The sequence below is a fragment of the Trachemys scripta genome, chromosome 19, assembly GCF_013100865.1.
Source record: "Trachemys scripta elegans isolate TJP31775 chromosome 19, CAS_Tse_1.0, whole genome shotgun sequence".
Lineage (NCBI taxonomy): Eukaryota > Metazoa > Chordata > Testudines > Emydidae > Trachemys > Trachemys scripta.
Window position 1 is genome coordinate 9,169,854 of NC_048316.1, and position 13,216 is coordinate 9,183,069.

The 13,216-nt window shown below is 49.7% G+C and overlaps 1 protein-coding gene across 1 annotated transcript in view; it reads right to left on the reverse strand.

The window, feature by feature from the left end:
- Positions 1 to 8,590, reverse strand: part of PLEKHN1 (pleckstrin homology domain containing N1) — a 43,655-nt gene extending 35,065 nt beyond the window's left edge. Inside the window, exons 1-2 of the mRNA XM_034753642.1 lie at positions 8,273 to 8,590; positions 6,171 to 6,270 (exon numbers count right to left, since the gene is read on the reverse strand). Coding sequence (XP_034609533.1) covers positions 6,171 to 6,270; positions 8,273 to 8,352 — 180 coding nt within the window. The 5' untranslated portion in view covers positions 8,353 to 8,590. The remainder of the gene's footprint in view (positions 1 to 6,170; positions 6,271 to 8,272) is intronic.
- Between the last annotated feature and the right edge of the window lie 4,626 nt (positions 8,591 to 13,216).

Sequence of the window (13,216 nt, forward strand, 5' to 3'; positions counted from 1 at the left end):
CATAACAATCTGGAATCTCATTTAAACAATTCTAACATTAGGAAGCTACTTGGCATTTCCCATGGCCAATCAGTGCATTATTTAAGACACCAATGCGGGAGCACTTTAACGACACCAGTCTAGTTAAATGCTATAACCATCACCAGTGTGGACACAGTTATATCAGTATAAAAGGTGCTTATACCGTTATAGGTATTCCTGAAGGGGAATAAGATATACATTTATAATGGTGTAACTTCATCCACATGAGGGGTTGTATTACTATGGGGCGGGGCGGAAATCATCACACTAATAACTGAACTCATCAAGATGGAAAGAAAAGTGTGTGTAAAGCAGCCTGTATTCAAATCACTGTATTTTCTAGACCTGCTCCTCCGTTAGCGCTCCAGCCGCTGCTCCCCTCAATAGAGCTGCAACGCTGGCATATTACAAAAGGTTGGCTGTAGGCACAGCCAGCATGAGCCCGAAACAAGAAAAGTTGTGATGTGGGGCAATTAGAAGACAGCGAAAACTGCAGTGATTGATCCAACTGACTATGAATGAGAAGGTCAGATTAAAATTCCAGGATCCGGACCCACCCCATTTGGTTCTGGGCTGGATCAAAACCCAGAAAGGGGCTGATTTGTTTGTGTGGGTATCAGCCAAGGACTGAGAGTGGGATTTCTGTCTAATGGGGAAGTGCATTTTTGAAGCTGTATTAGTCACATGACTGATGATCAGTTGCTGATATGTAGTCAGGTGGGATGGCCTTGGGCTGCTTTGGTCAATTTTTACCTGGTCTCTCCTGGTGTTTTTCTGTTTTTTAGCTAGCAGGAGCCCTGGACTTTGCCTGGGTGCCCTTTGCTGAGGCGTTTGTATAAAACCAAAAGTGAAGTAACGCTCAGAAGAGACTGAGGATTCAAGGAAGGGCTGGGCTCATGAGAGTTTAGATCCAAAAACTCACGAAAGCACCAAAAGAAAGTTTGGCACCATTTAATCCAACCTCAGACCCTAGCTCTGATTGCAACCTGAGTTCCACTCCCTGTCTAACTCTAACTGGAATTGAGACTTCATCCTCTACGCCCGTCTGGAGCCAGGATGTACATCCACCACAGCATAGCTAGGATGACACAATCCTTGGCGTAGCTTCTTATCACTACACCCACACTCCAGATAGGTCAAGTCAATGGCTCTCAAAGGAAGTTGACATCAGGTCTGCCCTATGCCCCTCCCACCGCAGTTGTGCCAGCTATAGCCACCACTGCATGTGAGTGAAGTGTTTGTGTGGACACATGAGTTAACAGGAACACTCAGCACTCAGGCTATCCCTGGGGTGAACTCGCCTAGTGCAGGCAAGCGCTGTGTGTTTGTACAGCACCTCACGCAGTAAAAATAGCAATGCCTAGTTCTTATCTAGCACTTGTCATCAGTAGCTCTCCAAGCGTTTGACAAAGGAGGGTGGTATTGTAATCCCCATTTTACAGGTGGGGAAACTGAGGCACTAAGGGGACGTGACTTGCTCAAGATCACCCAGCAGGCCAATGACAGAGCCATAAACAGAACCCAGGTCTCCTAAATCCCAATCCAGTGTTCTAACCAGTAGGTCACACCGCACACTCTCATAGAGGGGGTCATATTTCTCTGTGGGAGACTTAAACCAAGACTGCACAAAGCACCAGCAAACATCCTGCTCTGGCCACAGAGGGGACCATGGGGAGAGCGAGATGTTACCGCATCTATTTTGCCCATCTGTGATTTCCTCTGACCCCAGTTTTAGAGAAGGAGGCTGACTAACCCCAGCTCAGGAGATCTCACTCTGCACAAGGAACAAGAACTCTTTGTAATGATGTCAAATCTTTCCCATCAATCTGTGATCAGCTGCCCCGGTGTGAGAGAGAGACAATGTGATCTCTCCTATGATGTGATGGGGATGACTAAAAGACAAACCCAGACTGAGACGAAATTGCCTTCATGTTTGCAGCATCAGCTTCAGCTCTGCCTTCTCTGGGACAAGCGTATGGTTGCCCCATGGCTCCATTATACCTGTGGAAAGGGTCTCTAAGGCCACTGAGAAATTCCTCTGTGACATAATGAATCCCCACGTCACATATAGCTGGTATGGCAGGCTCTGTTATGTTCGTGGCACACACAAAGAGAAGTTCGTTAAAAACACAACTACTCTTGCTGGAAGGTTGTAAGATAACATTACTTCATTTCTTAGAATTCAGAACAACAACACACAAAACCAAAAACCAGAGAGAGACAAAGCAGGCTGCTCCCTAAAAAAAAAGAGAGGCTCAACTCTCCCCACCTTACTCTAGGCTGGCTGGCTCAGACTCTCTGATTGCACACTTCCCTACAGAGCGCCCCCTTGCCTGCAACAAGACTAGGAAACCCCTTACAATTTGTAGTGTCAGTTTACAATTCCAGCACATTTTTTCAAATATGCCACACTGTCCACCCCCTTGGGGTACTTGCCAGCATAGGGGAGGTGTTTGGGGCATCCCTGGGGGAAAGGAGGTGTGACCAGAGGTCTGTGGCCTTCTGGCAATTCCTGACTGCTGCACAACTCAAAGGGGCTGTGCGCAGCCAGGAGAAAGCTAGGTAGTGTTAGCTTACAACCTTCCAGCAAGAGTATTTGTGTTTTTAACGAAAGGCAAGTGAGAGCAGGGAACCCTCCACAACCTGCAATAACGTATGTAACCCAGGGCCAGACACCAGAGCTATCGCAGACGCTGGTGTCTCGAAGCAGCATGTGGCACTCGCTAGGACCTCAGGGAGTTTGTGAGCAGCCTGTTATCAGCCCCAACCCAGCTGGGAGGTCAGCCCCATTTTGCAGCACCCCTGCCACACCCAGATTTAATTGGAGGAGCCCCCAGGCACAAGTGACAACTAGGTTGCACCTCTTCTGGTCCCAGGCTCTCCTAGCCAATAGGAACACAGCACTAACCGAGCCATATGTTACCTCCCTGGGCTAATTAACCCTGTTCTCCTGGATCCTAACAACAGCTCGGACTAGACTGGGATCGAAGGAGTTTTAAATCCGACACCGTGGCTGGCAGACCAGAAGTACACTTTAAACCCTAGGGTAGACAGGGCAAGTTGTAGTTTAACATGCCTTAGCTGGGGGAGGTGAAGCCGTTTTCACAGTGAAAGGGATAGGAGACGATCGCAGAGTCTCACCCTTCTCTCCAGCACACCTAATGCTCAGCAGAAACCATGGGAATCCTGCCGATTGCGGCCCAGATAAAAGGAACCGAGAGTTTCATGCTTTGTCATCCTTTCGCAACTCTCATCAGCTGGCTGTTATTTCCCTGGGACTGTTTATATTTGTGGCTCGCCGCCCCCGGTTTGCTGAACAGGGCTAGTTTCTGTTGCCTCCGTCAGGGAGTTTGATGCATCACAGGGATTCGGAAACCGAGTTCCTCTCTCAGGATTTGGCAGAGCAGCGACGGGCAAGTCTAATGCAGTGCAAATGCCCTGACATGTTCGCTGCCTGTCTCCAGTGCCTCATCCTACAGGTAGAGTGAGTTAATAACTAACCCCCTCGCCCCCTCCAGACCCTCAGCAGAATGTCAGTGACTTACAGCTGAATCACCAACCATGGCAGCAACAGCCCCCCAGGCCACCAAGGCTCTGAATGCTGCTAGTTAATAATAAAGGAGCCGAGGCAGCAGATTTGCAATTGGGCTTCTCCCTCCCTCCTCCGGTTTGTTTTGACTCCACAGTGGCCTGGATTGGGAAGTGGCGTAATTAGGTCCAGGGGTTGGAGGCATCAACAGCAAAATAAGATGAAGGCTCTTCCGTATGCAACTTGCCTCGGGTTGGGTTGGCAGCAGCGGCCCTCGTTTCTAGGGCCTACGTTCCCAGGCATCCACAAAGCTCTGAGGTCCCCTTCACTTCTATTGGGGAAGGTCCTGGGCATCAAGACTAAAGACTCAGGCGTCTGAGGTTCTAGACTCTATCCCTGTGCTATGCAGGAGGTCAGCCTAGAAGAGCCCAATGGTCCCTTTTGGCCTTAGAATTAATTATCTCCATTTTGCAGATGAGGAACTGAGGCCCAGAGAAGCGAAGCAACTTGCCCCAAGTCACTCAGGGAGTTGGCGGCAGAGCAGGGATTTGACCCTGGGTCACCCATGTCCCAAGTCAGCTCCCTAACCACTGCACCATCCATGTAGGGGAGAAGCCCCCTTCATTGGAAGTTTCCTTCATGAATAAATTGGTGTGTGGCTCATTTTTGGTCCATGTCCCACATTTGTGTCCCCGCGTTTGGGCCTTAGCAGGTTGAGGGGTGTGATCAGCTGGGGTTGCACCCGAGACCTCTCCCACCAAAGGACAGACATCGACCACTTGGGTGAGAAGGCGAAGTCCATTAGCTGAGAGCAGCAGCAGTCAGCTGTCTTCTGCGGATCAGTCACAGAGGAGGATGCGGAGACATCTGCCAATGCCTGGACACACATACCGTTGTCCTTCGGGATCTTGCGCTGCTCGTGGGTTTCATTTTCCCGGCCTGTGCGAATGTGGCTGTTCTTCGTCTTGCCTCCTTTGGGGAAGTATTGATAATGTTGGAGGAAGCCAAGCGTAGGTCCTGATCCTGTGATGTGCCCTCCGCGCTCAGAGCACACATGTGTCCTCCCAGCTCCTCCAGGAAATTATTTCTGTGTCCATCCTGCTGGAGGCCTATTGAGTTCAGTTACAAGACGAGCCGGTGAGGAATGATACTTAGCCTTTCCATCGCGCTCGTCATCTGTAGAGCTCCATATGCGTCCCAGAGATGAGGAAGCATCATGTTCCTTATTATACAGATGAGGAAACTGAGGCACGGAGAAGTGAGGCATGTGACTTGCCCAAGGTCACACGGTGAGTCAGTGGCAGAGTCAGGAATAGAACCCAGGAGTCCTGCCTCCTCCTCTGGTGCCAGATGATGAAAGGTAAAGTCGTAGGGGCTGACAAAGGGCCCAGCCACATGGGTAGGGACCCAGTGTGGAATCAAGAGCTTTTCCGTACAAAAAGGTTACAGCAACCTAGCGTTTGTGGGTGGAAAGCAGAGTGGTGGCTCTGGGTCCCCGCCCTTCTCCAGGGGCTGCCTGGAGCTTCAGTGAACCCAAGGAAAGAGGTATGACCCTGCCCAGGGCCAGGGCTGATCGAAGGGCAGATGGGGCCGCTGATGGACATAAACCAGGTATTCTTCTATCTTGCACAGCATCATTAAAAGAAACCTGTCTGGTGGATAAGGCACTGGGCTGGGTCTCAGGAGACCGAAGTTCTACTCGCTAGCCTTGTCACTGACCTGCTTGGTGAAATTACTTCTCTCTCTCCATCTCTGGTTCCTCTCCCACTCGTCTTGTCTATTTGCACCGTGTTCACGGGAGGTAGACTAGTGGGCATCAAGACTAAAGACTCAGGAGTCTGAGGTTATAGAATCTATCCGTGGTATTGACATGGTACCCATCACCATAGCAACTGGGAACCTCACATTTATGCTCCCCACAGCCCTGTCAGGTAGGATAGTGCTCTAGTTCAAACAAGTAGATGGACAGCCCCTAGCACAATGGGGCCCTGATCTTGGCTGGGGCCTGTAGATGCTACCGTAATACAAATAAATACTACGACTACTAATATAAGCTCTGCTTCCATTGACAGGCTGCTGGGAATGGGCGACGTGGCTGCAAAATTTGTATATAGGACAGACTTGCCCCTACCTCTCACCTTCCCACGGCCTATTGCTAATACATTGGCAGCTCTGCCTCATTCCAGCATGGGAATGAATCATTCTCTCTTTTGTACGCTCTCTCTAATTTCCCCTCATCCTTCCTCGACCTAAAAACAAAATAACTAAGAGCAGCAGAGGGAGTGCATTGGAGTCCCTGCCTGCCTCCCTGCATCTCAGATTCCAGATATTCAGGTTGATGACAGGGCTTCACGGTCCCCACCCATGGGATGCTGCATTAGAGTCCTGGAGTGGCGAGCTAACCTGCCTGGAAGGAGATAGGTCTCAGCTCCTGATCCCTGCTCTTGCTACAAATGTCCCCACGAGCCTCTAATCTCCTTCGCCCAGACCTGCGCTACCACCCCACTATGCAGAAACCCCTGCCCATCTCATGCACAGAGGTGTCCCTAGGTATGTGAGCCCCACAGCTGAAAATAACTTCTCCTAGTTCAAGGGGATGGCTGGATGTGTTCGTACTTACCTTCCCAGGAATATACTGCAATATTTTGTCTGTGGTCATGTCTCTCTCCTGCCCTGACTCAATACCAAAGAGGCTGGCCAGTTTTTTCTTGCTGTCTTGTCTGCAAAGAAACAAAAACATGTAGGCCAAAGCTGATATATTGCAAACCCCAGCTCAGAAATAAGGAAGCGGGCAAGCCAAACAAGCAGTTTGCCACTAGCCTCCTAATCATCCCAGCCCAATAAACGGCTGATAATCAGCCTGCAAGAATTTTAATGGCTTTTCCAGGCACTTGTTGGCTGGTCTTTGTTTTGTTTACTTATCTTTGCATAACCAAAATGCTCAACAAGCCCTGTCTGCATCTCTAGCTTGGCCCTGCATCTATTTCTAGCTTGGCCCTGCGTCCCAGCTTCCCCAGGCAAGAGATGGAGGCGATGCTGGGGATGTCTTACCAGCACTCACCCACTCCATTTTATTCCATCTTTGTGTCTTTCCTGTCTCTGTCCTCAGAATCCCAGGACTGTTCTATCCTGACCCCTTCGGGCACACACTCATGCCCATGTTAACGTGCCCTGCTGCCGCTCCCAGCTGTAATTTACCATTTGGGTCATCGGGGCTGCTTTTGCCAGGATTCCTAAGCAGTTTTCTCTCTTTAAACTACATTGCAACAGTTAACGCTATGGGGACCAAATTATCCTCTGCAATGGACTGAAGACCCCGTCCCGCAAGCTGCTGACTGACCTCAAAGCCCAGCAGTGCCCATGGGAGTTACAACACACAGGATCAGGCCTTTACACTGCGAGCTTCTCGGGGCCGGCGATCTTGGGCCCGATTCTCCTCTCCCTTACATCTGTTTTACCCCAGAACTCCATTGCAACTGCCTTCCTTCGGTGGAATTATTGCCGACTTACAACGACGTCAGGGAGAAGAGGAACACTCCTGACATCTTGTCCATTTGTTTGTAAAGCCCTGAGCCTACAAGGTTTAGGAATGATCTCCTGAAGCCAGCTGGTGCATCCCACCAATAATGCAACGATTTTTTTCCAGCTTCAGACAACGTAAAAGGAAACAACAACCTTCGACCAAGGCTCAGCTCCCCGCTGCAGCCTAGAACATGCCATGGTAGGCAGCACTCCTGGAAGGTCCCCCTTCACACACACACCCAGGGGTGGGGAATAGCAGGAAGCAATACAGATTAGGTCCTTGTTATCAGGGAGCTTAACAAGTGGTTTCAGAGTAGCAGCCGTGTTAGTCTGTATCCGTAAAAAGAACAGGAGTACTTGTGGCACCTTAGAGACTAACAAATTTATTAGAGAATAAGCTTTCGTGGACTACAGCCCACATAAGCTTTCGTGGACTACAGCCCACGAAAGCTTATGCTCTAATAAATTTGTTAGTCTCTAAGGTGCCACAAGTATTCCTGTTCTCTTAACAAGTGGGTGGGGGCTGCAGAGATCTGCAATATTTCTGCTATTTGCACGGGACCTTCCTAGAGGCTCAGTGTAACACTACTATTATCCATGTATCTCCGGGGAGCCGCTGCTGCCCATCACCGTAGTATCTGACTGTGCAAACTTCCAGGACAAAGTCCCTACAAGACTTCCTGGAGTCTCTGGCTCGTCTCCCTTTTCAGGGTGAAAATGCTGCTCACATTATGTAGCTAAAAATGCCTGGCTCTGAAGCATCTCTCTCTCTCTCTCTCTCGCTCTGAGCCTGGCTTTTACAATCACTCACTTTCTTGGACTTGTGACCCATCAGTGTCAGAACCAGGAATCACTAGCGCCACTAGTAAATCCATCTGCAGCCCCCCGGCAAGTCTCGTGGGAACGAGTTTTCAGTTTCAAACCCAGATGAAATAAATCAACCAGCCCTTTCTCCCAGGGGCAACGTGACCGGGCCGTTCCGCCGCCAGAGCCTGAGAAGACCTCGCTCTCTGCCCCTCGCTGCAAACTGGGCTCGCTCCTGGCTGGCCAACCCCACGCGAAACCGGGCAACAGACACATTTTGCTCAGCCTGTCTGCAGCCCCCAGGTAGCCAGGGAAGGGCTGGGGCTTGCACAGGGCAAAGCCGGCTGGGAATAACTCTAAAACAAGCCCAGATCAAAGCGACACCCATCTACTTACTCTTTCTTCAGGGAAGGTTTCCTGCTGAAGGAGTGTCTGAATCTCCCCGGTGGCTGGGGAACACAAGTTATGTTCCCCATGTTGAGAGCGGCTGGGCTAGTCCAGGGGTACCAGGGAGCGAAGTGCTACCGGCAGGGAGAGAGAGGGAGTGAGGAGCTGGGGAAGTTTGCAAGCATGTGTCATGCACACATTCCATCCCTACTTCCGTCTGCGGTGACTCTTGTGGGTGTGAGCTGTGAGAGCAAACAGCCTTTTGGCCAAGGGCTGGGCCGTTGGGTTCTCTCCCCTACCCCCGCCTGGGAACTCTGGAGCGTTAGGGGAGGGATCTGGGCAGGTGAACCAAAAAGTCCCTTTGGCACCACCTGGGATCTTTGATACCGGGCTGGGGAAGAGGGCAGGGGGCTGAGCGGTTGGTGCTTGGCGAGGAATTTTAATCACGGTTAGATAAGAGGGATTCCAGCCACGGAAGCATTTAGGTCCCACTGCTGCAATCTGATCCCACAGGCAGCCCCCTGCAGAGCCCCACGAAAGCCAAGGAGCAGAGGTACAGTGTGTGTGGATCCAGTTGCAGGACTGGAGCCTTAAAAGGACAAGGTTGGGGTTTCAGGGCTCCTATCCTGACGTGCTTTCTTTTTCTTAATGACTTGGTTTGCAGAAGCCATTGCCTTCTTATAGAAGCATTTCCATAGATATTTCTTCTAACTCAAAAAGTGCTGCATCCCACAGGGGGGATTTCTGCCTTCGCCCTCATCTTGCCAGCTAAAGAGGAATTAACCAGAGAACAAATTAGTGGCTGCTTACTTGCAAGTGCTCATAATGTACTGTACGAGCATAAAGTCCAGGCCAGCCATGTCTATATTTGGGGCTTTAAAAAGGGCCAATTTCACAAAGCTGAAAACCATTATGAGCCAAATCAGCAGGAAGAAAGAATTTGAAGAGAGAAACGCGAATGATAATTGGGGACTGTTTACAAACATTTTACTAAGATGGCCAAAAGACACAGGCAAGAAAGAATTTAGAGTGTAAGCTCTTTGGGGCACAGCACCATGGCACAACGGGGTTCTGGCCCATGACTGGGGCCTGTAGAGGCTACGATAGACCCAGACTAAATACATAATAGGGCTACAGTGATTAAAAAAACAAACCAGCTTAGGGGGAAAGTGAAAGCAGCTATAAAAACAAAACAAAAACAACCCCCCAGTATATAACAAATGGAGAAAAGGGAAAGATGACAGCAGCAATGAATCTAAATTAGAAGCTAGGAAGCACGGAAAGACACAAGGAGGAATCTTTGGCCAGCAGAGAAAAAGACACTAAAGAGGTTTTGGAGTCCTAGCAGGAGTCTTGATCCATTGTTGGATGGAAATGGTAGAATTGACAATGATAGTACAGAAAAGATAGAAATGTTCAATAAATATTTCTGTTCTCTGATTAGGAAAAAGACAGGATGAAATATTTTTCATTTCACAGTAACTAAAGAGAATGTTAAACAGCAGCTGTTAAAGCTTCCAAACATTGACATTTTCAAATCAGCCGGTCAAGGTAACTTGCATCCAAGAGTTTTAAAAGAGCTGGCCCAGGAGCTTTCTGGACTGTTAATGTTGATTTGCAATAAGTTTTGGAATGCTGGGGGTGCTCCAGAGGACAGGGAGAAAGCTAATGTACTTATATTTTAAAAGAGTAAATGAGATGGCCTGTATAATTATAGGTCTGTCAGCCTGACATCGATTCCAGGCAAAATAATGGAACAGCAGATAGGTGAATTGATTAATAAAGACTTAAAGGAGGTTAATATAATTAATGCCGAGGAGATTCCAGGTTTGGTTGATAAAGGTAATAGCGTTGATGTAATAGTTTTCTGTAAGGGGTCTGACTTGGTACTGCTTGATATTTTGATTCAAAAACTAGAAAAATATAAAATTGACATGGCACACATTAAATGGATTAAAAGCTGGCTAACTGCCAGATCTCAAAATGTAATTGTAAATGGGGACTCTTCACTGAGTGGCTGTGTATCTAGTAGGGTAACATAGGGATTGTTTTTTGGCCCTTTGCCTTTTTATCAGTGACATGGAAGAAAACATAAAATAGGTATCTGGGACACTTTGTAGATGACACAGAGTTTGGGAGAGTGGTAAATAATGAGGAGGACAGGTCCCTGGTACAGAGCGATCGGGATCGCATGGTAAGCTGGGTGCAAGCAAACGATATGCATTTTAATACATCCATATGTAAGGTCGTAATCAGCTGAACATGAACTCCCAGGAAGACGCTGTGGCCAAAAGGGCTGGCGTGGTCCTTGGATGTATGAGCAGGGCAATTGTGAGTATTCCTCTGTATTTGGCAGTGGTGCTACCACTCCTGCAATGCTGTGTGTAGTTTTGGTGTCCGCTATGCACGATGAGGATTGACAAGTCAGAGAGGAGCCATTAGAATGATGACGGGATTAGCAAACCTGCCGTGTACGGAAAGACTCAGGGAGCTCCAGCCGTTCAGCTTAAAAACTGCAGTTTCTAGGTCCCTACATGGGGAACAGAAATTTGGTAATACAGGGCTCTTCAGTCTAGCAGACAGAGATCTCACGAGAGCCAACGGCTGGAAGCTGAAGCTGGACAGGTTTAGACTAGAAAGAAATTACAGATTTATAACTGCGAAGGTAATTAACCAGTCGAACAACTTACCCAGGCTTGCTCCATCACTGGCCATATTTAAAATCCAGAGCTAATGTGATTCTAAAAGAGCTGCAGTGTTCAGATAGGAAGTAATGGAAGGCCGTCCTATGGGCTGTGCTATGCAGATCAGACTACGTGATGATATTGGTCCCTTCTGGCTTTGTCATCTCGAAATCGTATGTATTTAAATCAGTCCCATATTATCCTGCCATTCCAGAGAAGCCCTACAATAACAAACCAGCATGTGCTGCCCATCCCTCAGGAGACATCCTCTACTAAACCCCCTCCTGCGGCTGCAATGTGTGCATTGTCGATTCCCACAAACAACGAACCCGTGTGCAAGCGTCGCATGGAAGGGAACAAACATTGTGGGAAGGAAGCAGGTTTCAGTTGCAGTCTTTCATGTGCAACTATTCTTACAGTCAGTAAAGGAACTGTTCTCCTTAAAGAATATTGCTAATGGAAGAAAACAAACGTACTCCATTTTTTTGTAGGTCCTGCAAATAAATATAGCCACGCTCACAGGGACGCAGCCAATGAATGGCTAATAAAGTGAACCTGTTGGAGCCTGCACTGAATGGGATGTGTCAAAGCAGCCCCTGCCATGGGATTGCTGCGTATACGTCATTTGGAGACCCCAAAGTTTGTAGGACTACAGTGCGGCCCCTTCCCCCCCACCCCTGCTTGCTCCACTGCCAGTAATAGGAGAGGCTGCCCCGGGGTTGGGAGCAGACGGGCTCTGGGCTTTGGGAAGCTTTATGCAACTGGCAGTTATTTATAGAAACCTGAGAGCGGGGTGAGGGCCTGGGCAGCAATGCAGAGCAGGTGGGAGGCCCTCGGAAAGCGAATACCACAGCGTACTCCAGCATTACTTCTGCATGGGGTGGTGGGCCCTTGCTGTAAGTGGCAAGAGGGGGAAAGGTTTCTCCTCTTGAGTCCTCACTGGGGGCAGTTACAGCTCTCAGTCCCCCCCTCCTGCAAAAGGAGCTCAGCATTTTCCCCTAGGCTGCAGTGACTGAATGCAGCTGGCAAGGGCGGCTCTGATCCGTAGCAGGCTTCCCCTGCTGTTCAGCTGAGCCAACCGGCCACTCCTGCCTCTAGGCAGGACCCCCGAGACATTCCTAGGTGAAAGCGGGATGTTTCTCGTCTGCTTCTCATTTCCACCCCGGGGCAACAGCTGTCAGCAGCTCTGGGGCTGGGGACTCGCAGGGGGGCTAGTGCTGGCCTTCAGCCACAGGGAGAGGTGTAAATCAGCGGATTAAAGCCCCTCGAGTTTGCACTACTCGGACCCAATGGTGTTTTTCTGCACCTCTAGCCAACGCTTGTGGCCAGTCGCAGCGCACCCCTGGTGGGACGTTGAAGAGGCAGGTGTTGTGGGACCTTCTTCTGGGGCATGGGAAAGGGCCACTTTTAGAGGATTAAATCACAGCAGACTCATGCCAACCTGCCATCGTAAGCAGCCCACGAACAGCCACTACCTGAGGAGTGGGGCGAGGGGCAAGTACGACAATGAACAAGGGGTCTTGGGCCAGCCAAGCTGCTCCCTCAGCGCACCTGGACTCTGCGTACCAAGGTGCAAATACCATCAGGGCAGCCGCCCTATGCCCTGGGCTCATGTGACTCCCACACCCATGTACACTTGCCGGGGGGATGGATAGAGCGTGTTCTGGCTTATGCTGAGTTCAGCTCACTGAGCAGGTGCAACGCTGGCCCAGGCCCTGGCGTGGCATTTGCAATGGTGAGTCCAGGGCAGTCCTGGCTGCAGACATCCACAGCGGCTCCGTTCCCATCGCAGCCTGCGGGAGGGTCAAAGGGTGGCATGTTCTAAGCAGAGGCCCAGGAATGCCCAAGTTCTAGCCTCAGCGCCTCCAAAACTGAGCAACCTGCTCCACCTTGCCAAGCGCTTGGGTGACGCGCTTCCCTGCCTCAGTTTCCCCCCTTAGCAAAACCTAGCTGGGAATAGGTCGCCTACCCGAAGCAAGGCGAAGAAGAGCAATAAGTGGCTGATGGGGCAGGATCCAGTAGTCAAGAAAACCTCTTTATTTTACACATTGGCTTGTATTGCTTGTTTCCCTCCCCCCCGTGTAGTGCAAAAATCGAGAAAAAAAAAACGAACAGAGAATTCCTCATAAATAAATCATAACTGACATAAATAAAAATGACATTTGGACGGAGGGAGAATCAGTCGCCTCTCAGCTAGGCCAAGCGTATCCCTCCACCAGGATGGGATTAGAGAATCCCCTTCCCCACCCGACCTTGGGGCAGGCTCCAG